Source organism: Canis lupus, chromosome 4 (genome assembly GCF_011100685.1).
Source record: "Canis lupus familiaris isolate Mischka breed German Shepherd chromosome 4, alternate assembly UU_Cfam_GSD_1.0, whole genome shotgun sequence".
Taxonomy (NCBI): Eukaryota; Metazoa; Chordata; class Mammalia; order Carnivora; family Canidae; genus Canis; species Canis lupus.
The window spans coordinates 40,130,241-40,154,899 of NC_049225.1; the positions used below are offsets into that span (position 1 = coordinate 40,130,241).

At 46.9% G+C, this 24,659-nt stretch overlaps 2 protein-coding genes and 1 long non-coding RNA gene across 4 annotated transcripts in view; 1 reads left to right on the top strand and 2 right to left on the bottom strand.

Annotated features, from left to right (window-relative positions):
* Positions 1-254: 254 nt before the first annotated feature.
* NKX2-5 (NK2 homeobox 5) lies at positions 255-3,569 on the top strand. The gene is given in 2 exon segments (NM_001010959.3): positions 255-762; positions 2,503-3,569. Coding segments are annotated over 2 exon segments (969 nt in total). The 5' UTR covers positions 255-431; the 3' UTR covers positions 3,141-3,569.
* Positions 1,132-8,701, bottom strand: LOC119871506. Of its 2 annotated transcripts, XR_005358169.1 has the most exons (5): positions 7,925-8,701; positions 6,202-6,268; positions 4,990-5,090; positions 3,548-3,700; positions 1,132-2,737 (listed from the first exon to the last, which is right to left on the bottom strand). It is a non-coding gene; the product is annotated as an uncharacterized LOC119871506 (long non-coding RNA). The 2 variants fall into 2 exon arrangements; XR_005358168.1 differs by having other exon boundaries at positions 6,202-8,701.
* Positions 8,702-11,599: 2,898 nt separating this feature from the next.
* The window catches only part of BNIP1 (BCL2 interacting protein 1), a 48,172-nt gene continuing 35,112 nt past the window's right edge, over positions 11,600-24,659 (bottom strand). Inside the window, exon 6 of the mRNA XM_038534736.1 lies at positions 11,600-11,930. Coding sequence (XP_038390664.1) covers positions 11,812-11,930 — 119 coding nt within the window. The 3' untranslated portion in view covers positions 11,600-11,811. The remainder of the gene's footprint in view (positions 11,931-24,659) is intronic.

Sequence of the window (24,659 nt, forward strand, 5' to 3'; positions counted from 1 at the left end):
AGATCTGAAGAATCAGGTCCTTTCCCAGGTAAGTGCCTCGATGGGGTTTTCAGGCTAGTACTACGGAGAAATGTCAGGCTGCGGGAGCAACAGGAGAGCCTTCCAAATGCCTCGCGGCCCCTTTAAAAAGCTGAGCAGGATTTTTTTTTTTTTTTTTTTTTGAGCCGTATGACTATATTAGGTGACACGAAACTGCTCATCGCTCCTGTCATCGGGGCCCCTGGCCCAATGGCAAGCTGAGTCCCCCTCCTCTGGCCTGGTCCCGCCTCTGCTGCCCCTGGTGCTCCGCACTACCTGCCGCCGGGCCACAACCCGAGCTGGAAGGCGGGTGCTCGGGCGGGCGGCGGGCACCATGCGGGGAGGCTGCCAAAGGCCGTGGGCAGCGCTGCTCTCTGCCGCCCACCTGGCGCTGTGAGACGCGCACTGCCACCATGTTCCCCAGCCCTGCGCTCACGCCCACGCCGTTCTCGGTCAAAGACATCCTGAACCTGGAGCAGCAGCAGCGCAGCCTGGCTGCCGGGGAGCTCTCGGCGCGCCTGGAGGCCACGCTGGCGCCCGCCTCCTGCATGCTGGCCGCCTTCAAGCCCGAGGCCTACGCGGGGCCTGAGGCCGCTGCGCCCGCCCTCCCCGAGCTACGCGCCGAGCTGGGCCCCGCGCCCTCGCCTGCCAAGTGTGCGCCTGCATTTCCAGGCGCCCCTGCCTTCTATCCGCGGGCCTATGGCGACCCCGACACCGCCAAGGACCCTCGAGCTGATAAGAAAGGTGAGGAGCAAGCACAAGCCTTTTCTCCCTCCTGGGGTCGCTTTTGTGTCCCCAACCGCCGCCGAGAAATTGTGGCCTGGGCGGAGGAGACGCGAGTGCCTGGGCGGTGGGCAGAACACAGGGGGATGGGAGTGTGAGAAGCGAGGTCGTCGCCAGGGCTCCTGAGCCCCGCGTCCAATCGGAGGTTTAGAGGAAATGCTGGACTGAGATGATCAGAAACAAGAGACAAAAGAAATACAGATATATATAGATAGATAGATAGATAGATAGATAGATAGATAGATATTTGGCCTAACAAAGCCCCAGGAGGCAGCAGCCTTGCTGAAGTTAGCGATCTTGTGGTAGAAAGAGAGATTCTCCATATCAGGGTTTTGGGTTGTTTTGTTTTTGTTTTTGTTTTTGATTTAAGGGTCTTTTTCAGGATCTGCCGAAAGCGCCTAAACAGAAGTTAAAATGCCGCACACCGGACAGGGTTTTGCTTACAAAGGGAGAAGGGTCCAGGACCTTCTATGGCCCACCCGTAGCCCGGGTATCTGGGGCTTTTCCTCCTTGTACCAGGACAGTGGAATCTTTGGGCACAAAGGCCTTGATTCAAAAGTGAGATACTGCGGACTCTCAAGAATCTAGTTAGCAGCTTTGTTTTTCCGGCCCAGCTTCCCGACGCTACTGGGACTGAGGGGCTCTCTCCTGCTGGAAAAAAAGTTAGAAAATGCTGCGCGACTCAAGGCGAGAGGCAATGAAGAAGGAGACCGTGGAAGGTGGCGGGGTCGCCGCGCAGAGCAGCGGGAGTTTGGGGAGAGGGGAGAGGCGGGCGGGGCGGCAGGAAGGGGCGCGTGGCCGGGATCTGCGCGATTCCGAGGTGGCTGGGGGCGCCGAGCTAAGGGCCGCGGGGAACCCAGGAGGGCTCTTTCTGGCCTAGAGAGGTTTGTCCAGAAGACGGAAGGCCCCGGGACGGCCGCCGGAGGGTCAATTCCGCTGGCCGCTACCGATTCGAATCCAGCTGGAGCAGGCGGGCAGGGCGGGATCCCAGGCGGCCTCCTGGGAGCTGGACAGACCCCATGGCGGCTGCGCGGGCGTGTTCCATCAGCAAACCAACCGCTCTTCCCCTTCTGTTTCTTCTGGGTTCCATAATTTTGAGACAGTGTGACTGCCCCTGTGGTGAGGCCTTGGTCTCAAACCCGGGCGCCTCGGTGGCTCCGTCGCGTAAGCGTGTGCCTTGAGCTCAGGTCCTAATCCCAGGGTCCTCGCACTGAGCCCCACGTCAGGCTCCCCGCTCAGCGGAGAGTCTGGTGCTCCCTCTGTCTTTCGTTCGTTTTCTCTCAAATAAATAAAATCTTAAAAATTAATTAATTAATTCCCAAACCACTGCAGCCCTCATCTAATTCACCCCCGGGGCAGCATCTGGCTTTACCTTCTTTTCAGCCTGAAGTCTTAAGTCACCGTCCGTCTCCCTCACCAGAAGGTGAACTCCCGAGCGAGGGCAGGGACCCCTCCGGCTGACGCTCCCCAGTGCCCTGGGCCGCCTGGCACGTAGTAAGCTGCAGCAAACGCTCACGGGCCGCGGGTCGGTCCCAGCTGTCCGCGGCGCCCAGTGCCCTGGGTGGCGCGAGCCGCAGCCAAGCTGGGCGCTCCAGGCAGCACGCGGTGGCACCCACCAGGGCGGATTCCCCGGCAGGCGCCCCGCGGAGCGGGCCGCTCTGGCCTGACCCGGCGCCCCTCTGCCCCTCTGTTTCCCCGCAGAGCTGTGCTCACTGCAGAAGGCGGTGGAGCTGGAGAAGCCGGAGGCCGACGGCGCGGAGCGACCCAGGGCGCGACGGCGGAGGAAGCCGCGCGTGCTCTTCTCGCAGGCGCAGGTCTACGAGCTGGAGCGGCGCTTCAAGCAGCAGCGGTATCTGTCGGCCCCTGAGCGCGACCAGCTGGCCAGCGTGCTGAAGCTCACGTCCACGCAGGTCAAGATCTGGTTCCAGAACCGGCGCTACAAGTGCAAGCGGCAGCGGCAGGACCAGACTCTGGAGCTGGTGGGACTGCCCCCGCCGCCGCCGCCCGCCCGCAGGATCGCGGTACCGGTGCTGGTGCGCGACGGCAAGCCCTGCCTGGGGGACTCGGCGCCCTACGCGCCCGCCTACGGCGTGGGCCTCAACGCCTACGGCTATAACGCCTACCCCGCCTATCCGGGTTACGGGAGCGCGGCCTGCAGCCCTGGCTACAGCTGCGCCGCCGCTTACCCAGCCGGTCCGCCCCCGGCGCAGGCGGCTACGGCCGCCACCAACAACAACTTCGTGAACTTTGGCGTCGGGGACTTGAACGCGGTGCAGAGCCCCGGGATTCCGCAGGGCAACTCGGGAGTGTCCACGTTGCACGGTATCCGAGCCTGGTAGGAAAGGGCCCTAGGACCTGGGGCGCCCCGACCGATCCCAGCTCTAGAGAGGGACACTGAGTCTCGGGGGAGGGAGGACCCCGACGTGTCTCCACGTCCCTTGGATTTCACATTCACTCCCGCAGGGGCCTCAGAGCTCTTTTCGCCCCGTGCGCCTTTGTCCCCAAGCGCGGGAGAGTTTGTGGCCGCGTTTACAGAGCTTGCGGCGAATGATCCCGCAGCCTGGTGCCTTAGCCATCGCCCCCAGAGTGGCCTCCAAACGCCCACGGGCACCCCCAACCGGCTGAACCTGGGCCAGTTGGGACTGGGAGCCCGGGTGCACCTTTCCTCGAGCCTGGGCCCGGCGCCCGGGCCCTTGCCGCCTTGCCGCCGCCCACCCAGCCCACCCACCCGTATTTATGTTTTTACCTGTTGCTGTAAGAAATGGGAATTCCCTTCTCATTAAAGAGAGTGCGCTGATCCCGCATGTGTGCTTCTTTCAGCTTCCGGCGCTTCCAAATTGAATTTTAGAAAGTAGAGCCCGCCTGCCAGCTGATCTTGTGTTGAAGGTTCAGGCATTCACTGAGCAAATGGATAATAATAAACTTGTCCGGGGTCCTTTATTAGATACTTCCTGGCATTGTCTCTGGTAATCTTCAATCACTCCCAAAAAAAGATGTCCTGTTTTAAAATTTAGCAGACTGAGGCCTGGCGAGGTTTAATGACAACTTGTCTCTGAGCAAACAGCCAATAGTGGTGGATAAAAGGTTCGGCTTCAGGTCTTACCTCACAGACAGAGGACACTTGCCCAGAGCCACCAACTTTACTTCCTTGAAAACTACAGCCTGGCCTGTCAGGCACAGTTGAGGTGCTGGGCATTAAATGGAGAACAAAGGGACCTGAGTCCTCTGCAACTGGAACGCATCATAATTCATCCTGCTTCAAAGACCATCTTACTCCATATTACAGATGGAAAAACCTAGAACCAGAGCTCTTGTCAAACTTCCCTAAACTCCCCAGCCCAGCTAGGTTAGAGGGCCTGGGGTCCCATGGCCGCAGCCTCACCAGCTGGTGGACTCCGCCGAGAGGTGTCCTGCCAACTGTGCCTCCATCTGTGGCTTGGCCACAAGAATTCACATGGTCAGGGGACCTCCCGCCCAAACCCTACGGCTGTCCTCTCCTCTCCGCATTTAACAAATTTTGCCGTTGTCTTGATCAATGAATGCTACTGTTCAGGTTTTACAGATGAGAAAACAGGCTAGGGAAATTAAGCTAAAAACCGGCTTGCTGTGAGACTTGCTCTCTGCACACACACCCCACCCCCATCTGTAAAATGAGGATAACAAGAATAACTTGGTCTGACCCCAGGTCCCACCAGTACACGGCGGCTCAGACCTGACCTCCAGCTCCACTATCCCCAGTCTCCAGGGCCAGGAGGAATTAATTGTGCTTCTTTAAAAAGGGTGAAAGTGGGAGGGAGTCAGAACTTTAGGCTTGTGTGGAATATAGATTTTTCTGAGATTTTCCCCAGGAAGGGCTAGGCTGGCTCGTGGGGCTTAAGCCATTTGGCCTAGAGCTCCTGATCGTAGCCAAAACAATGCTTGTGGCTTTCAGAGACCAAAGGCGACTTAATGTGCTCTAATAGCTGGGAAGAGTCACCTAGCCAGGCCTGGTGCAACTAGGAGCCCTCCTGCTGCCACCCCTGGCCCAGGCAGCTCAGCCAGGGCTTGTCTTGTTTCTGGGTAAGTGCTGCCCCCAGGCTCGCCACAGGTTCTCATGAGGTTCCAAAAGCTACTGCTTGCCAGAACGGAGCAAGGTGCTGATTTGGTTGCCACCAGGAGGATGGGGTCGACCCTGGCAGGGCTACGTACTGGGCTCTGTGAAGGAGGGGAGAAGGCTGAGCTCAGGGCTTGGGTCTGGGCCGCAGGATTTATTTCCTCTGCTGCAAGGTCCAAGCTAGCTGGCCAGCGCCCTAGGGAGGAAGATGTGTTGAGTTCAGTCCCAGCATTCCTTGTTCCAGGCCTAGGTCCCTGAATCAAGCCTTTACCTCCAGCTCATTTGATGCTGTCTATCCCTCTCGGTGATGCACGCCTTGGTCCCATTCTCACAGAGGGGCACACTGAAGCTCCAGCAGGCAACCAGACGGCACTCTTGGCACATCCCTGGCTTGCACGTGGCCTAACTCACACACCCTTGGAAATTCTTCTACCTGGAGCTCACCCCTGTTCTCACTGTTAATCAGATCAGTGGATTAGCCCACGACCCCCTGGGGTCCTGCACATCCTTTGGACTTTTTCATCTTACACACGTCTGTGGTGACATTAAAAAAAAATATTTCTTTCACTTAACATTATATCGCAAGGATTTTTCTTTTAAAAAATTATTTATTTTAAGTAAACTCTACCCCAACATGGGGCTTTAATTCACAACCCAACATCAAGAGCCGCTCAGTGCAGACTGAGCCAGCCTGGCACTCCCTCTCCAGGATTTTTCTATAATGACTCTCTCTCTGTCATGTCCCTTCTGGGACCAGCTGAGTGACCCCAATGTCTTTCACAAATGGGTAAAAATGGCTGGCTGGCACAGGGCTTACCAAGTGTGGGGAGTCCAGGCGAAATGCTTTATAGGAGTTCTCTAATCCATCTTAATTTGCAAACCATGAAACAGAGGACCCCAGGTTATGGTAATGGTCAAGGTCATTCCCCTAGCGTGCAGCTGGGAAACCCTTCAGGCTTTCCTAAATGGCACAGCGGGTGGTGTGCCACACTGTGTTGCTCTCTCTGTCGGGAAGATGCAGTGGGGCCTGCTTCTGGGCATGGCACAGAGCCTACCCCACTCTCTCATCAGTAGGATGAGGTGTAAGGCTTCATATTTAGGCTTCATGATGGGGCAAATTACAGTGCGAGAGCTCTGGGAAGCAGCACGGACTGCTTTGGCTTGGCCGAGGGTGTCGATCCGGGAGCCAGTAGGTGGGGGGACTGCAGGGTCAGAAGTATCCTAAACTAACAACACCCTCATTTACACAGCGATCTATTCCCAGGTTAAATCGGTAGTGGTGGTTTTCCAATTGTTACATAACTCACCCGCTTAGTGAGAACAAGTGCGGCTTCCTCCGAGGTGTCAAAGTGTGCAGAGATGGGGTGGTGCAGGCTGGCTCCGCGTTCCCGGACCGCCAGGGGGAGTGCAGTTATATTTAATTAAAAAAAAAAATCAAACAACGACCCCATGGTTAAAAAACAATGAAAGATACACCGTGATACTAAGTAGAAAAAAAGGCCAGCTTCTCGGGCTGGGGTGGAGTGGTTCCCGCAGCCAGGCGCCCGCCCTGCGCAGGCTGGCAGAGGAGAGACCCGGCTGCGTGTCCCCCCATCGTCCCCCCCCAAACAGAGGCCAGGACACCTCATTCCTCCTGATCAGGCCCGACTCTGGCCCGGATGTGCTCTTGCCTCCTTGCATTATTCCCAGCCAGCAGATAAAGCTGTTGCCAAATCAGAATAGCTCCCATCTTCTTATTTTGTATAGATACACGGTAAATCTATTTACCTATTTATCTATTTATCTATTTGTATAGATAAACGCCATGTTGTGTATCTCAATACCTGTGTTTAAAAGAACTCACAGAGCACTCAGGGCTCGCTGCCAACTGACACCTTGTGCTCCTTGGCAAGCGCACCCTTCCTGGGCAGTGCCCCTGCCTCCTCTGGGACCCGGGCCTGCGCAGCTGTGCAGGAGGCTTAGTCCCCAGGTCTTGCCTACTTGCCCCTTACACTGGGCTCCTAGCAAGGGGGCCTATGGCTTGGATTTCATTTATTTAATACTACTAGAGTTTACCCTGTGCCAGGCACTGTTCTGAGCTCTTTACAGAGTGAACCCATCTAATCCTCTTTCACACCTCTGAATTCTACTGAGGAAATAGATGAAGAATCAGTCTTAGGTTCAAAACAGAGGAGTAAATCCCCCAAGATCACACAGCTGATCAATGCCAGAGCTTGGTTAAAATCCTAGGCAGGCTGGCTCTAAAGCCTGAGTGCTCAGCACCATCTCATCCCCAGTTCCAAGAGAAGGCACCAAGAAATGTTTGCCAATTGTTTAAAGAGTACAGTAATAATATTTGCTAACAATTCTTTGAAGGCTTTTATGTGCCAGGCACATAATTATTCTTCACTTTGGGTAGAAGAGGAAACAGGCACAGAGAGATATGACCCCACCCAAAATCTCACAGTGAGGGGAGGCATAGCAGCTGGGGTTCCAGGGGGACAATGTGCCCCCCTACACACACCCTGCTGCACTCTCCTGCATCTCAGGAGACTTTACGGCAGAACAGGGTGGAAAATGAGCACCCCTCACAGGCTGGTCACCCAGAACCACCACAGGCTCCCTATCCTGCTCCAACCCACAGCTGCACGGGATAACAACTTAGATTATTGCCTAACATCTGTTCGCGATTGCTTTGTGCCAAGCCTAGGGCTAAGTGCTAAACCTGCAAATCTCATTCTGTTGTTTCCCAAGGAGGAAATTGAAACCCAAAGAAGTTAAGGACATTGCCTATCTAAGGCCACTCTGGTAGCGCAGACTAGGGGAGCCTGTGCTTGAATCAGATGATGCCTGTAGAGCCCTGGCCTTGAACCATTCTCAGCAGTTCTCCAACTTGCCTAAAGGCACAAATTGCTGAAGGCTGGCCAAACCCAAATCCCTGCCTGCCTGAACTCCTCCATTGAATTGGACTCCCAGGGACTGGGCCTAGAAAACTGCATTTTATAACCAGGTGATTTTCATCATCCAGCAAGTTGCAGAACCACAACTCACAGAGGCCCCAGACCATTCAGACTCTGGCTCTTGAGGGTCTGGGAGAAACTGGAGTCAGGTTTCCTCTCTTTGGCCCCACTCTTCCATCTCAGGGTCTCGGTGTGTTTGCTGTGAGACAGTGGCTACCGCACAAGCCAGGCAGTTCTGGGGACCCTGGGAGCAGGGAAGAGGGCAGAAAGGGGTAAAACCAAGGCAGTAGAGGTTGAGAGAGGTACTTGGTCTTGGCACAGACCACAAAGCCATCCCTGTGGGGTACACAACCCAATGCCTGCCAGTACTGCAACAGGAGAGAAGAGAAACATGCGAGGACTATTCAGAAACAGTCCGTCTGTTCTGTCCAGATTCTAAGTTCCACACTGAGGTCCCAAAGGAAGGGGAATCAGGGGAAACCAGCCTCCATAGGGGTTTAGAGTGTGCCAGGCTTTCCGCCAACTCTCAGTCTGCATGAGGCCACTGAAGCCCCACAATTAATTGAGCATCATGGGCTCGATTTTACAGATGAAGAAAGTGAGAACTTTAAAGGGTTTTATGAGTTGCCCTGTTCCAATAGTGAGGAAGTAGCCGAGTTCTAACACCAAACCCTTTTCTTTTCAGTATACTCTCAACTATTTCCACCTCATCCAAACTCCAGCTTACAGAAATCTCAATTGCAGCATTGACAGGCAATAGCTCTACCCCACCCCAAACTGGTTTCCTCTGTCCTCAACTTTTTAGGGGAGGTCTTTTTTCTTTTTAAGATTTTATTTATTCGTGAGAGACACACACACAGAGAGAGAGAGAGAGAGGCAGAGACACAGGCAGAGGGAGAAGCAGAGAGAGAGAGAGAGAGAGAGAGAGGCAGAGACACAGGCAGAGGGAGAAGCAGGCTCCACACAGGGAGCCCTACATAAGGCTAGATCCCCGGTCTCCAAGATCAGGCCCTGGACTGAAGGCGGCGCTAAACCACTGAGCCACTGGGGCTGCCCCTAGGGGAGGTCTTTTTTAAAAACTTCTATGTGGAAAGGAATTAGGATAGTCAATGAATGCGACAGTTATCACTTATTATTGTTCCTCTGTGGCCCTTCATAAATCCTTGTGCATAAATAGGTAAGCCTATCTTGCTGATGACCTTAGTTTAGCTCTCTTCTTACAAATAAAAAAGAATAGTTCCCTCTTTTCTCCAACACCAGGCAAACTGTGATGCTCAGTGTCCTCACTGGTGGTTGATTTATTTCCATGATCCAGATTTCTTAGCCACCTAGCTAAGTATCTCAAGAGCCATTTGGAAAGATTTGAAGCTTAAAACATGTAAATAGAGAAATGACAGTTTAAAAGGTCCCTAAGTATTATATAGATTCAATGTAATCCCAATCAAAATGCTAGTGCTGTGTATGTGTACAGTATAGCTTGACAAACTGACTTGAAAACTCACATGGAACTGTAAAGAAAAGCCAAGATACTCTTCAATAAGGAAAACAAGATAGGGAGGTTCTTTCCCTGCAACAGGGCTTTTAAAGCTATGGTAGTTAACCCAGTGTGGTATTGGCACGAGGGCAGACAAATAAACTAATGAGACAGAACAGACCCCCTAGAATCAGATCTGTACATAGATGATCCATAACACAGTTATTTTTGAAGATCAGCGAGAAAAGGGTAGACTTTTCTATAAGATAGTGTTTCATTAGACAAAAAAAAAAAAAAAAAAACAAATGAAATTAGAGTCCTACCTTAGACCATTTACAAAAATTAAATCAGGGTTAATGTGAAAAGCAAACCTATATAACATTTAGAAGACAATGTAGGAAAATATTTTATACCTTATAGTAGGAAAAGGTTACTTAAATATAACACCAAAAAAACCCCATAAACTCAAAGGAAAAGATTGTCTACATTAGATATTTGCAAGCATGTAGCCAACAAAACATGAGTATGCAGAATATATAACGAAATCCTAAAATTCCTCCGCAATACTGTACTCCAGGCCTCTCTGGCTTCCTTGCTTTTTGTTACACACAAAAAGCTGGCACATGCTCTGGCCTCAGAGTCCTTACATTGGCTGTTCTCTTTGTGTGGAATGACATTCTCCCAGATATTTTCCTGGCTAATGCCTCACCTCTTTTAAGTCTTTACTCAAATGTCTGTATCATGTATATGATATATATCTGTATACTCTATCTAAAATTGTACCCCCATACACATAATTGTGGCAGTCCCTATTTTTCCTTTTAACCCTTGTCACTATTTATTTATAACAAATATATTATATATAATATTTATTATATTATTTAAAATATTTATTTATTTATTTATTTATTTATTTATTTATTTATTTTAGTTATTTGACGGAGAGAGAGTGCACATGTGCGCACACGAGCAGGGAGAGTGACAGGCAGACGGAGAGGAAGAAGCAGGCTTCCCACTGAGCAGTGAGCCTGACATGGGGCCTGATCACAAGATCCTGGGATCACAATCTGACCTGAAGGTAGATGCCTAACCAACTGAGCCGCCACCCAGGCGTCCCTCCTTATCACCTTTTAATGTACTGTTTTGTTCAGTGATGTATCCCAAACATGTAGAAGAGTGGCACTTGTAGATGATTAATAAAATGTGATAAATGAATGAATGAAGACAAATTATCCAAAAGGGAAGAGTAGACAAGAGAAATGAACAAGAATTTCATGGAGGAGGTAGTACAAATGGCCTCAAAATATATAAATACGATTGATCTATTCATTAATTAGAAAAACAAAAAGTCGTGATGAATAACTATAATTCACCCACCAGACTGGCAAAAATTAGCCACAAGTACCAGAAATTGGGAGAGTAAGCATCAACGAGAATTATTCCCGTGCAAGAGGTGTGACTTCCTCTAGAAAGCCATTAGGAGAGAGTTTGGCACAACTTAGTAAAGTTGACTATGAGCCCACCCTAGATCCAGTAATTCTATTTCTAGGCACATATCCCAGGGATAGTCTTATATATGTGCACCTGGAGACATACATAATTATGCAAAGAAGTTCAAAATAGCCTTGTGTGTAATAATATGGACTAGAAACAACCCAAATACTTATCAACAGTTGGATAGACAAATAAAATGTAGGAGATTGGCACAAGGGAATATTATACAACAGTGAAAATGAAAGTGTGAAAATATCATACTTATCAACATGAATCAATCTCAAAGATGAATCAATGCTCAAAGGTGAGCAAAAGAAGGAAGTCACTGAAGAATAGAGATAATGAGATCCATTTACATAATGGTGAAAATGGGTGAAACAAATGATGTATTAGTTAGGATATATACCTAGATGTCAAAACTATAAAGGAAAGCAAGTGTGAGGCATCTACAAAACTCAGTTGGCTGAGCCTCTGACTCTTAGTTCCAGCTCAAGTTGTGATCTCATGGATTGGGGGATAGAGCCTGTTCCAGCAGGGTCAAGCCTGCTGCATCAGGTTCTGCCCTCAGCAGGGAGTCTGCTTGAAGATTCTCTCCCTCCGCTTCTGCTGCCTGCTTGCATGCATACATGGGGCGCTCTCTCTTTCTCTCTCTCTCTCTCTCTCTCAAATAAATAAATAAATCTAAAAAAGAAAGAAAAGCAAGTGAATGACTAACTCAAAATTCAGATAGTGGTTGCCTCTGGGGGAGAGAAAGAGGAATGCAAATGGTGGGAGCTTTCAGTGGGGGCTTGTGAAGTATTCTTGGTCTGGGTGATTGTATTATTCTTTAATCTATACATATATATGCTCTTTATTTTTATTTTACTATTATTTAACTTTTCAGTTGAGATATGGCTTACAGGAAAACATAAATCTTAAATGGTAAACTAAATTTTGCAAATTATAATATCTTTTGTGTGTGTATGTAAATAACATAATATATTTGACAATTTTAAAGTGCACCCCCAAAATCAATCATGGTGTTCTTGAACTTCAGGACTTAGCCTTAGAATAAGGAGGCTCCACCCAAGATATACTTCCAAGAGAAAGAAAGCAAGATGAAAACTGTGCTTCCAGGAGGATCTTGAGTCTGTAAAAAAAACAACATATACTTATTACTTTACATGGTATACTGTTACATATATTATTTTATATTATCTAGTGATCATTGTTTTCCAGTTGTTGAATGTTATTTAGTCTGCTGTTCACTTAGCCCCTTAGAATTGTATGCCCATTCATGCCTCCAGACAATTCTGTGAAATGGATCCAGGTACTATTTCAACTGAGGAGACAGAGATGAAGTGAATCAAGCAAGTCACTCAGCTTATAGGCTGAAACCCTCCCCACTCCATTACAACAGATGGGGGTGTGCGGTGGGGGTAAGTGGGGAGGGAAGGGAACACACCACTATGTGCCTGGCCAGGGGTAACCTTAAATTTTATACCAGGAAGGCTTCCTGAGGACCTCAAATAATTCAAATCCGGTTTGCAATAGGATTAAATGGAAAGTACAATTCATGTATCAAGTCTTGCACTTAAGGGAAATGATTATTTTTGGTACTACTCCAAAAGCATGTGACTCAAATTTATATCCAATGTAAGATATAGACTCTGATTTTTCTATATTCCAAGTCTACTGCAGTGAGCATCAGAAACAAAATCAAAGTTGAAAAATGTAAATAGACACCAGTATGTGGAGGCCCTTTCACCAAAAGGACTGGAAACTGTGAAAGATCAAGACCAGACAGAAAAACCACAGCACCATCCCTCCCAGAAATGACGGTGCTTTGGCTCACTGTCTCCATTGTTACAGCAGAAGTTCCATGAGGGTAGGGAAGTTGGAATTCTCAGTGTCTGGAACAGCTTCTGGTATAACTGGACTACATATTGACCACTAAGTACTTTTACATTCATTCTCAGTTTCCTCAACTTGACCATCATGCTGAGCTGCCCAGATCCCTCTCCTTATAGGGATTCGGATTCAGCCCCATTTCCAAGATGAGGCCCGGGAAATCAGGCTGATCCCAGTATTCCAGCAGCACTGCTCATGGTCTGTGCTGAAACCTGAGGAAGATTTGGGGGTGCGAGTCCTACTTCCAAGGACTTCAGCCTTAATTCTCCTGGAGTCAGGAGATAGATGCTAAGCCTTGGGAAGAGGAAGTGAGAGGTATCTGTGTTTCAGAAGACTAGTTCAAACAATCAAAAAAATCCCACGACACTGTACCAGGGCCCTCTTCATTAAGTATTCATTATCCCAATCACTTTCATAAGAAATCATAAGTCCTCAGAAAATAAAAATAATGACTAATGAACAAACCACTTGAAAAAGTAGGCCTCATTTGAGGCATCTATCTGGTTGCCTTTGTTGGTAGAACATGTGATTCTTGATCTCAGGGCTCTGTGTTCAAGCCCCACACTGGGTGTAGAAACTAATTAAAAATAAAATCTTAAAAAAAAAAAAGTAGGCCTGATTTAAACAGCATTTCCACATCTAGGTACATACTCTAGAGAAACTCTTGTAAATGTGTAGTGTACCAGGAGAATCACAGCCATCCTGTCAAGGTCTTTGTCCCAAGCAGCTTTCAGAAGCAGTCCGTCAGCACTGGGCAACTTTTTAAGGCTATTCAATCATAAAAAGAAACAATAAATAACACAAAAGATGTAGGATTTCAATTTTAGAATGCTCAAAGGACTTGAATAGACATTCCTCCAAAGAAGGCATACAAATGGCCAAAAACCGTAAGAAAAGATGCTCAATTTCATCAGTCATTAGGGAAATGCAAATCAAAATCACAATGAGACACGATTTCACACCCATTAAAATGCCTACTATGAAAAGAACAGAAAATAACAAGTGTTGGTAAGGGTGTGGAGAAATATGGCAATGTAAAATGGCACAGCACGTATGGAAAACAGTAGGACAATTCTTCAAAACCTGAAACAGGAATATCTATTTGATGTATAATTCTACATCAGGATATACACCCAAAAGAAGTAAAAGCAAAGACTCAAACAGTTGTACACCAGTGTTCATAGCAGCATTATTCACAGTAGCTAAGAGAAGCAACCTCAGTGTCTATTGATAAAGGAATGAACAAAATGATCTATACATACAATGAAATATTATTAAGCATTAAAAAGGAAGGGAGTATTGGTGCATGCTACAATGTGAACGAACCTTGAAAACATTATGCTAAGTGAAATAAGCTGGACACAAAAGGACAGATATTGTATGGTTCCATGCATATGAGGACCTAGAGTCATCAGATTTATAGAGATAGAAAATAGAGTGGTGGTGGCCAAGGGCGGGGCAGGGGGGGAGGAATGGGGAGTTCGTGTTTAATGGAACAGAGTTTTAGTTTGGGAATATGAAAACTTCTGGAGATGGATAATAGTGATGGTTGCACAGCAATGTGAACATACTTGAAGACACTAAACTATACATTTAAAAATAGTTAAAATGGGGCACCTGGTAGCTCCATCAGAAGCGTCTGCTGCCTTCAGCTCAGGTCATGATCTCAGGGTCATGGGATCAAGCCCCATGTCAGGCTCCCTGCTCAGTGGGGAGTCTGCTTCTCCCTCTTCCTTTGCCGTTCCCCTTGCTCTTGCTCTCTCTCTCTCAATTAAATAAAAAAAGTCCCAAAAGTTAAAAAAAAAAAGAAAAGTTGCCAGCTTTCTGAAAGCTGAGGAAAGTATTGCAGTGTTGTTCCATTTCCACCCAAGAAAACAGGTAGATGAAGGCCTGGCAGGGTATGCCCAATTCATCACAGAGAGAGAAAATCAAGGAATGACTTGAGAAATAGTAAAAATTCACTATACCAGCAGTTCTCATTTTGGTCCCAGGAACACTTTACACTTCTTTTTTTTAAGATTTTATTTATTCATAAGTAAATATGAAAGAGGAAGGCAGGACATAGGCAGAGGGAGAAGCAGGCTCCATGCAGGGAGCCTGATGTGGGACTCGATCCCAGATCCCAGGATCACGCCCTGAGCCGAAGGCAGATGTGCCCAACCTCTGAGCCACCCAGGCGTCCCAACACTTTACACTTCTTAAAAATTATTGAAGACCCCAAAGAACTTTAGTTTGGGTTGGTTATATTTATTGATATTTATCATATTAGAAATTAAGAGTGATAATTTTTAAAAATACTTTTTAATTCATTTAATTATTGCAATAAGCTCATATGGAGTTTGAGATACAAGACAAGGAAAACCAAAGAAAGATGTAAATATGTGGGCAAATACAAGCAAACACTGAATGTAAGGTGTGGGGTTATGACAAAGGAGGGGATAGAATCACATACCAGACAACTGTAACTTTTCCATCAGGAGCAGTGAAATGGATTTAAGGAGTGTGAAGCCCCAGAAAAAGGGTGGAGTTTTGGACAATTGGAGAGTTTTCCAACAATGTTATATTTCTTGACCTGGGTGGCAGTTACATGGGTAGTGCTTTACTATGACAAGTAAAACTGCACATAAGTTATTTATGCCTCATTATGTCTGTTATAGCGACTCATTTTTTAAATATTTAGAAAAATTTCACAAATCATGAAAGGATAGATGGTAACAAACTACATCTTTGCAGAGAGACCTGATGTAAAAACAAGCAAATACATGGGATTCTTTTTTTGTTTTTTGTTTTTCCCTCTTTACATACATGGCAGATTTTGGACTCGCTGTTCTGCACCTTGCGTTTTTTACTGAATAATTTTTGGAGATTGCCCCTAATCAATAAAGACCTTATTCTTAGTATTATAACTACATATTGTCTCATTGCATGGATGTACCATTTATTTAGTTACTTATTGATGGATACTTAGATTGTTTCCAGCTTTTTGGTCTTGCAAATGATGCTACAGTGAATAACTTTATTAATATGCCATTTTGTATGATTATATCTATCAGAGATTTTTAATGATGACATTTGCCACCATGCCTCAAGATCTTTTCTTTTCTTTAAAAGATTTATTTGAAAAGAGAGAGAGAGAGTGCACGTGAGCGGGGCAAGGGGCAGAAGGAAAGGGAGAGAATCTCAGGCAGACTCCCGCCAAACACAGAGCTGGAAACTGGACTCCAGCTCACAACCCTGAGATCACGAGTCAGATGCTTAACCAACTGAGCCATCCAGGTGCCCCAAGATCTTTTCTTTTTTATTCTGGCAACTGCTATATTAACACAAAATGTTTCTTGATCGTGTGTTTTAATATGGTTTTTCAATTTACAACCACAGAAGGCATGTTTCATAATTACAGCTGCATTTGAAGGGTTTTTAATTTCTGTAATATCTTTTATCATTTAGCTGCAGTTACAAGAAATGAAATGGTATTGGCTTAAGGTTCTATGGTAGCAGATGACAGAAACCAGCTCTGGCTAAATAAACCCAAGGGAGGACTTCACTGAACAGATCTTAGAGCAGCTCATCAAATCTATGAAGGAGGATCCAAACAGCAAGGTCTAGGAGATGCAGAACCAGTGCAAACTGAAAGCCTGCCTGGAGGAATAGTCCATAGCACAGCCCTGCTCTATAGAGGGCATTATTAAAAAGCCACTTAGCCCCAGTGACCGCAGCCTGCAAAAGCTCCATCTGAGCTCTGGTGAGTACCTGGGAGAGCAGCTGACAGGCCTAGGTAGGTCTGATTTCTCTCCCTGGATCAATAACTGGACCAGGAGCAATTCAGGGACCACCCTGGGTACTACAGCTGTTCACAGAGAAGGGGGTAGCACGAGCCAGTCAGCCCCGTCAACCAGCGCCTATCACCAAGTGGAGCATGGAATCCTCAAAGGGCCACTGGGGTGGCCAAGGAGTGCCTGGCAAGGACGTTATTCTTTCTTAATAAAATGAAAGTGCCAACATCCAAAACACTGACAATACCGAATGTTGGTGAGGATGTGGAGCAAAAAGAACTCATTCATTGCTGGCAGGAATGCAAAATGGTGCAGCGACTTTGGAATAGTGTGGCAGTTTCTTACAAAATCAAGCATACTCATTATACTATCCGTGGCTTTGGTATTTACCCAAAGAACTGGAACATTTATGTCCACATAAAAACAGGCACACAGATATTTATAGCAGCTTTATTCTTTTTTTTTTTTTTTAGATTTTGTTTATTTATTCATGAGAGACACAGACAGAGAGACAGGCAGAGACACAGACAGAGGGAGAAGCAGGCTCCTCACAGGGAACCCGATGCGGGACTCAATCAGGATCCGGGATCACGACCTGAGCCTCGAGCGGGTGCCCAACCGCTGAGCCACCCAGGCATCCCAGCAGCTTTATTCCTAATTGCTAAAACTTGAAAGCAACCAAGATGTCCTTCAGTAGGTGAATGGATAAATAAACTGTAATCTCCCCAGACAATGGAATATGATTCATCCCTAAAAAGAAATAAGCCAACAAGCCAAATGTTATGCCTTTCCATAAAAAGACATGGAGGACCTTAAATGCATATTACTAAGCAAAAGAAGTCAATCAGAAAAGGCTACACACTATATGATTCCAACTCTATGACATTCTGGAAAAGGTAAAACTAGGGAGACATTAAAGATCAGTGGTTGCCAGGGGTTTAGGAAAGGGAGGGATGATTTGGTGGAGCACAGAGGATTTTTAGGGCAGTGAAACTCTTCTGTATGATACTATAATGCTGGAGACATGTCATCATACATTTGTCCAATCCCATAGAATGTACATCAAGATTGAACCCTAATATAAACTATGGTCTTTGAGTGATCGTGATATGTCAGTGTCAGTTCATCAGTTGTAACAAATGTCCCACTCTGGTGCCATATCTTGATAGTAGGAGAGGCTATACATGTGTGTAGGGACAGGGGATATTTGGGAACTTTCTGTACCTTCTACTCAATTTTGCTGTGAAACTAAAACTGCTCTAAAAAGCAAAATCGCTGTTTTTAAAAATGTTCACTATAAAATTAAAACATTTTTATCGCAGTAAATTTAGAAGATGCTAGAGAGATAAAAATGACCCATGATGCCACCCAGAGAGAACCAGGCAACATCATTTTTCCCCGGGCAGCCCTGGTGGCTCAGCGGTTTGGCGCCGCCTGCAGCCTGGGGTGTGATCCTGGAGACCCAGGATTGAGTCCCACATCGGACTCCCTGCATGGAGCCTGCTTCTCCCTCTGCCTATGTCTCTGCCTCTCTCTGTGTCTCTATGAATAAATAAATAAGATCTTAAAAAAAAAAAACCACATCATTTTTCCCTTCCAATGATTGTCCTACGCATGTTTCTGTCTTAACTTTAGGGTTTTTTGTTTTGTTTTGTTTTGTTTTTTAAGAAAAAAACAAAGCAAAACAGGCATGTCCCTTCCCCTAACAGTACACCAGGAATGTTTTTGCGAGTCTGGATCCAGCATTCCTGATTTCAAATCCCAGTTTCTGCCACTTACAGCCATATCACCTTGGGCAGCTTACTTAACTTCTCTGTGCCTTATTTTCCTCAAGAGTGCAACAGGATAATAATAGTGCCTATGTCTTCAGCTGTGGGGAGCATCAAATTGGTTGTTTACATAAAGCATATAGAGGGGCACCTGGGTGGCTCAGTGGTTGAGCATCTGCCTTGGGCTCAGGTCGTGATCCTGGGGTCCTGGGATCGAGTCCTGCATCAGGCTCCCCCCAAGGATCCTGCTTCTCCCTCTGCCTGTGTCTCTGTGTCTTTCATGAATGAATAAATAAATAAATAAAATCTTTTAAAAAGTAAGGCACATAGAACAGTATCTGGTGTGTAATATGTGTTCATATCACCATCTTTCCATAATATTCAATATTTTTGCACAACAGAAAGATACTGCTTTTATTGGCTGCAGTAAATAATTTTGGTGTTCAGATACAGCATAATTTAACTAGCCTCCTAATTTAAAGATATGTAGGGTCCTTTTGTTTCTCTCATAACTAACCCTGTGATGAACATCTTTATAGATATATTGAGGGAGAACCGCTAGACACAGTTTTAAGACTTGGGCCTGTGTGATGCCAAGTTGCCCTGGAGAGTGTGGCACCAGTTCAATGATGCTTCCCCAGGAATGGGGGAGACTCCTGGCCTCCACCAGGTGTTACTGCATGTGTATCCAGTTTCATCTCATCCACCTCCCAGGCAGCAAATGGCATCTCAGTGTTTTCAACTCACCTTTGCAGCCCGTAGAGGCATCCCTTGACCTGATGCTGGGGAGCACCTTCCCTCTGCTACAGGCAAGCTGGTCAAAGCCTAACCCTACTCTGCCTTTTAGATCCAGACCTGAGCCCCATTAAGTTTCTTCCAGAAGACAGATACCAAAGATAATCCTCTCTCACTCTCTACCCTACTGGTGTGCTCTTGCCACCATTCCCATTTTGATTACCCCGTCATCTGTTTTGATAACTAATGTGATCTTTATCATGAGTTCTGCCTCCATTGTTTCCTCTCTGCTCTGATGAAAGCTCCCAACAGGGCATCCTCACCTGCACTGGGCGCCCACGGTCTCCATGTGCTGGACGGGGAGGCCTCTCCTGATTCATCCCACCCTCACTGGGCTGTAGCAGGTGATGGGCTGGGGGCCTCTCTGACTTTTCACAAACTCCCTCCAGGTAGGTGTTGCTGTTTCTTTTTCTAATTAATTAATTAATTAATTAATTAGTTTTAGTAATCTCCACACCCAACGTGAGGCTCAAACTCAAGACCCTCAAGATCTCGAGATCGAGAGTTGCATGCTCTTTTGACTGAGCTAGCTAGGCACTCCATGGTTTGTTTAGTTTGTGTGTGTGTGTGTGTGTGTGTGTGTGTGTGTGTGATAAAATATACATAAGAATATGTATACCATTTTTAGGTGTATGATTCAATGGTGCTAAGCATACCTGCAATGTCATACAACCATCACCACAATGCATTTTAAGAGCCTTTCATCATCAAAAACAGGAACTCTGTACCCACTGAGCAATGACTCTCTATTCACACTTACCCTGGCCCCTGGTAGCCTCTATTCTACTTTTCTCTATGAATTTGCCCCCTCTACACACCTTAAATAAGTGAAATCAGACAGCATTTGTCTTTTTGTGTCTGGTTTATTTCACTTAGCATAAGGTTTGCAAAGTTCATCCATGTTGTAGCAGGTGTCAGAATGTTATGCCTTTCTGTGACTGAATAGGATCCCACTGAGTGTCTACATGACATTTTGTTTTCCCACTCATCTGTCAATGGACACTTGGGTTGTTTCCACCTTTCGGCTATTGTGAATAATACAGCCATGAACATGACTATACAGGTGTTTGTTTGAACCTCTGCTTTCAATACTTTTGGGTATATACCTAGGAGTGTAATTGCTGGATCATCTGGTAATTCTGTGTTGAGGATGTTGTTGCCATTTTACAGGTAAGAGAACCAAGTCTCAAAAAGGTAGAAGGACTGGCTCTATTCTGGAGTAAGTATAACCTAGGCCTATCTCACTCTGAAACCCATGCTGTTTCCGGCACACTCTGTTGCTTCAGAGGTGAGAGGAGGAGCGGAGCTGAGACGTGAACAGATTTGGGGGCACACATCAGAAGGTCCAGTTGGAAAAAAACAAAAACAAAACAAAAAAAACAAAACAAAACAAAACAAAAAAAAGAAGGTCCAGTTGGGTGACCCTCTAAACTGTATCTCACATCTGTTCACTTTTTTTTAATTTTTAAAGATTTTATTTATTTATTTATTTATTCATGAGAGACACACAGAGAGAAGCAGAGACATAGGCAGAGGGAGAAGCAGGCTCCCTGTGGGGAGCCCCATGTGGGACTTGATCCCAGGACCCCAGGATCACAACCTAAGCCAAAGGCAGATGCTCAATCACTGAGCCACCCAGGCATCCCCACTTTTTTCTTTTTTTAAAAAAGATTTTATTTCCTTATTTGAGAGAAAGAGAGATAGAAGACAAGCAGGAGGAGAACAGAGGCAGAGGGAAAAGCAGGCTCCCCGCTGAGCATGGAGCATGATCCCAGGACCCAGGGATCATGACCTGAGGTGAAGGCAGACTTTTAACTGAGCCAACCAGGCGCCCTTGCTCACTTTTTTCCATTTCTACTGACACTACCATGGGCTAAGTAACTGTCCGGTGCCACTGGGATTTTAGCCACAGGCTCCAGTCTCCCTGTTCCCTTCTGCCTCCCTCTAGTGAGTGGAATCCTGCAAAGACACAAATCACATCACTCCCCTAATTCAAAGCCTTCAATGACTTCTCTTTAAACTTAGGGCCAAATTCTTGTGCCTGCTACTCTAGCCCCTGTCTGTTTCTCCAGCTTTACCCTAGCCCATCCCTTTCTTGCATGAGGTGTACAGATCTGCAGTCTGTCTCTTGAGCCAGCAGAGCCCCTTCTTGCCTCAGGACCTTTGCCCATTCTATTCTCTCTGCCGGGAACTCCTTCCACATATCCATTGCCTGACTGGTCCCTTCTCAACCTTCTGGTCTCCTATTTAAGAAGTGCTCCTCAGAGAGGCTTCTCTGGCCATCCTATCCAAAATAATCCACCCCCACTCCAACTTCTCTGTATCTCTTACTCTGACGGTCCCTGATTCTACAAGAGCCCCTTCTCAGTGCACGGTGGGCATCTATCTGTCCTTCAGATCCAGCCATACAAAAGAGGGACCTGAGGCTGCATGAGGTCACCTGGGCCACCAGCCACCATGGGGGAGGGCAGCTCCTGCCTCAGTCTGGCTGGGGCTCCACATCCCTCCCTGCACCCTCCAAGCCAATTGGTTGTCTCAGAGGAGGAGGTTTCTATAGTCCAATCCGACCTGGTCTCACCCTGTTTATACTCTTCAGGGCTCCTGTTTCCCTCGGGGAAAAGCAGGCACATAAAGCCAGCAGGGCTCACCTCTCTCCATTCCCAGCCTCAGCCCGCGCCCTCTCATCCATGCCCTAAGCCCCAGACACAGCAACCACAGACAGTCTGCCCTGTAGGTCTACATCGAGGCACAGGGAAACAGATCAGGTATCAAATTCACCCTGATGCAAGTGCCCTACCTGCCTAGACCCATCCCCTGGTCCCCAGAAAGGCCACTGATAATCTTGCTAATCTTTTGAGTTGGCTGACAAGCATTCTGAGGAGGTCGTGCAAATCAAGAGTGAAATAAGATGACAAGTCTTGCAAAAGATGCAGGAGGTCAAGAAGTTGAGGACAGTGGCATCAGAGAGCCTCATGGATCCCAGCTCAGTCCTGGACAACTGGGGTCTGAAAGGGAAGGCGAGTGAACAACCATCCGCGAAGAGAAACATGAGAGGGAAAATGCTGAGACAGGAAGCTTCAAACAGGAACAATACAACACACCAGAGAGGAAAGACAGGCCCTGGGGAAACCACCCCCAGGGGCCCAGGCTCTGAAATCAAACGCAAAGTGAAGGATGTGGCCAACTTGGCCAGAAAAATCGCATCTTTCCCAAAATCAACATTTGATTCCATTTTGGTTTCTTGTAAGAATTAAAACAACTCCAATCTAACAATTTTTGTTGACTATTAGATGAATCTATTTTCCTAATTTTTCATTTCTTTAAGACAAAGTCCCAAACTAGTCTTTTTTTTTTTCTTTCAGAATTTGTTTTCACATCTTGGTCTCCATTTATTTTCATAAGTCTTCACTCCCCGGATGGTATTACATCTGTACATGAACTTCCCTGACTCTTACTTTGGGCTTGCCCAGGGGACTTGTTTTGGCGAAGGAGATGTTAGCAGATAGGACAGAGGCCAAGGTTTGCCATCCGCTTCCTTGGTGGGGCCTGCCGTCTTGGGCTTCTGCCAGCCCCCGGGCTCAAGGAGGATGAGAGACTCCTGGAGTGGACCTGGACCTAGCCTAGAGCCTGGGCCAAGCCCACCCAACCTCAGCCAAGCTCCAGCCAAACCAAAGATGAATGAAAGAAGAAAACACCTGATGATTTTAAGTCACTGGATTGGTGGAACAGGATTGTTTCACAGCATTATTTTGGATATAGTTAACTAATATGAAGACACTGTAGGAAGTTGGGATTTTATTTCAAGGGGCAAGAGAAGCCAGCTGGATGAATGCTGCCTTAGATGGTCCTTAGCTCCAGTGTCTCTACGACAGATGTAGCAGTCCTAAGGGTGGTTCACACACACTCTATTTGTCTTCCTTGGGGCACGTAACATAACTGCATTTTCTCACCACCTTAAAGTTAAGCATGGCCATGGCACTTGTGAGCAGAAGTGATATTAACATGCCAATTCCGGATGAAAGCTTTCAGAGCCAGAACACTACTCATTTTTCCTCTGCCAGGGCAACCAGTAAATCTAATTCCACTTGCTTCTCTCTGCTTCCACTACTCCCAACCTGGTCTAGGCTACTGTTCTCTCTCACCTGGACGATCACAGTGGCCTCCCAGCCAGTCTTCTCTTTTCCATGCTTTCTCCCTGTGTTAGACAAAATAACAGTCTCCCACAATGATGGCCATAATGTTTATGTCCTAAACTCCAGAACCCATGAAAATGTTACTTCATATGGCACAAAACACAAAAACAAAAAAAATTAAAACAGATGCAGAAACAAAAACAAACCCTTTACAGGTCTGATTAGGTTAAAGGTCTTAAAATGAACAGATTCTCCTGGATAATATCTGGATGGGCCCAGTGTCACCACCAGGGTCCTTATAAGAGACAGGAGGAGGTTTAGAGTCAGAGAAAGAAATGTGACAATGGTGGCAGAGGTTGCAGTGAATGCACCCGGCAGCAGATGAAGGCAGGCAGCCTCTAGAAACTAGGAAGAGCAAGGAATAGTTTCTCCCTGGAGCGTCCAGAAGGTATTCAGCCCTGATGACGCCTTGATTTTAGAACTTCCAACTCCCAGAACTCTAAGATAGTAAATTTGTATTGTTTTAAGCCACTGAATCTATCATAATAGAAAACGCACACACTTCCCTATGGTCTCATCTCCACATGGTGTCAGGGATCCAGAAGTTGGATGCTGTCACTTCCCTGTGCAAGACCCTACAGGTGATCCTCAACTCTTTGCCTGGCACCAAGGCCTGGCCACGTCTCCGGCTGCCTCACATGTTCCCCATTGCAGCTTCACTGAGCCTTCGTCTAAGATGGGTGTTTCCACGTCCACTATTTTAGTGCCCCTTCTTACCGTCTGTTCTGCACATATGCAAGTACATTGGTTTGTCATTGTTGCCCCTTCTACACTAAGCGCCATGGAGAATGGGGACTATGCAATCACTATCTGGACTCATTGAGCCATTACCAAGCATCAGGCTTCATTTGCAATGTCACGCTTAATCCTTATAACAACTCCATAGATAGACACCATCATTATCTTCCTGCTACAGATGAGGCCCAAAGTCTTAGCGCACAGGACATAGAGAGTAAGGGGCAGGGCCAGGACTCAACCCAGGACCCAGGCTGGCTTGGTCCAGAGCCCATTATTTTATCCTCTGGACTCCACTGCTCTGTTTGGTGCACACGGCCTGGCGCACAGTAGCTGCTGAATGAGTGAACGGCAAATGGATGGGTGTTCTCTGGAGGTGAGGTGCCAGGGCTGAGAACGGCGTGCCCTGATTGTAAGAACAGTAGTAAGGCCACAGAGAGCACAGCTGCATTGATTGAAACAAAATGCACACATGACGAGACCAAATTGTCTGGGGGCCATAGACAGCCCACTGCCCATCTGTTCCCTGTGCCACCCTGTTCCCATTAAATGTAAAAGTCAAGGAGCTGTCAGATCAGAAACCAAGCCCCTCCTTAACGGTGTTTACAGAGAAGTAGAGAGCCACCCGGCCTCACTGAAGAATGATGGCTTTTAAATCTGACAGTGTTTCCCTTCCAGGAAGTGAATTTTTTGGTCCTGCAGG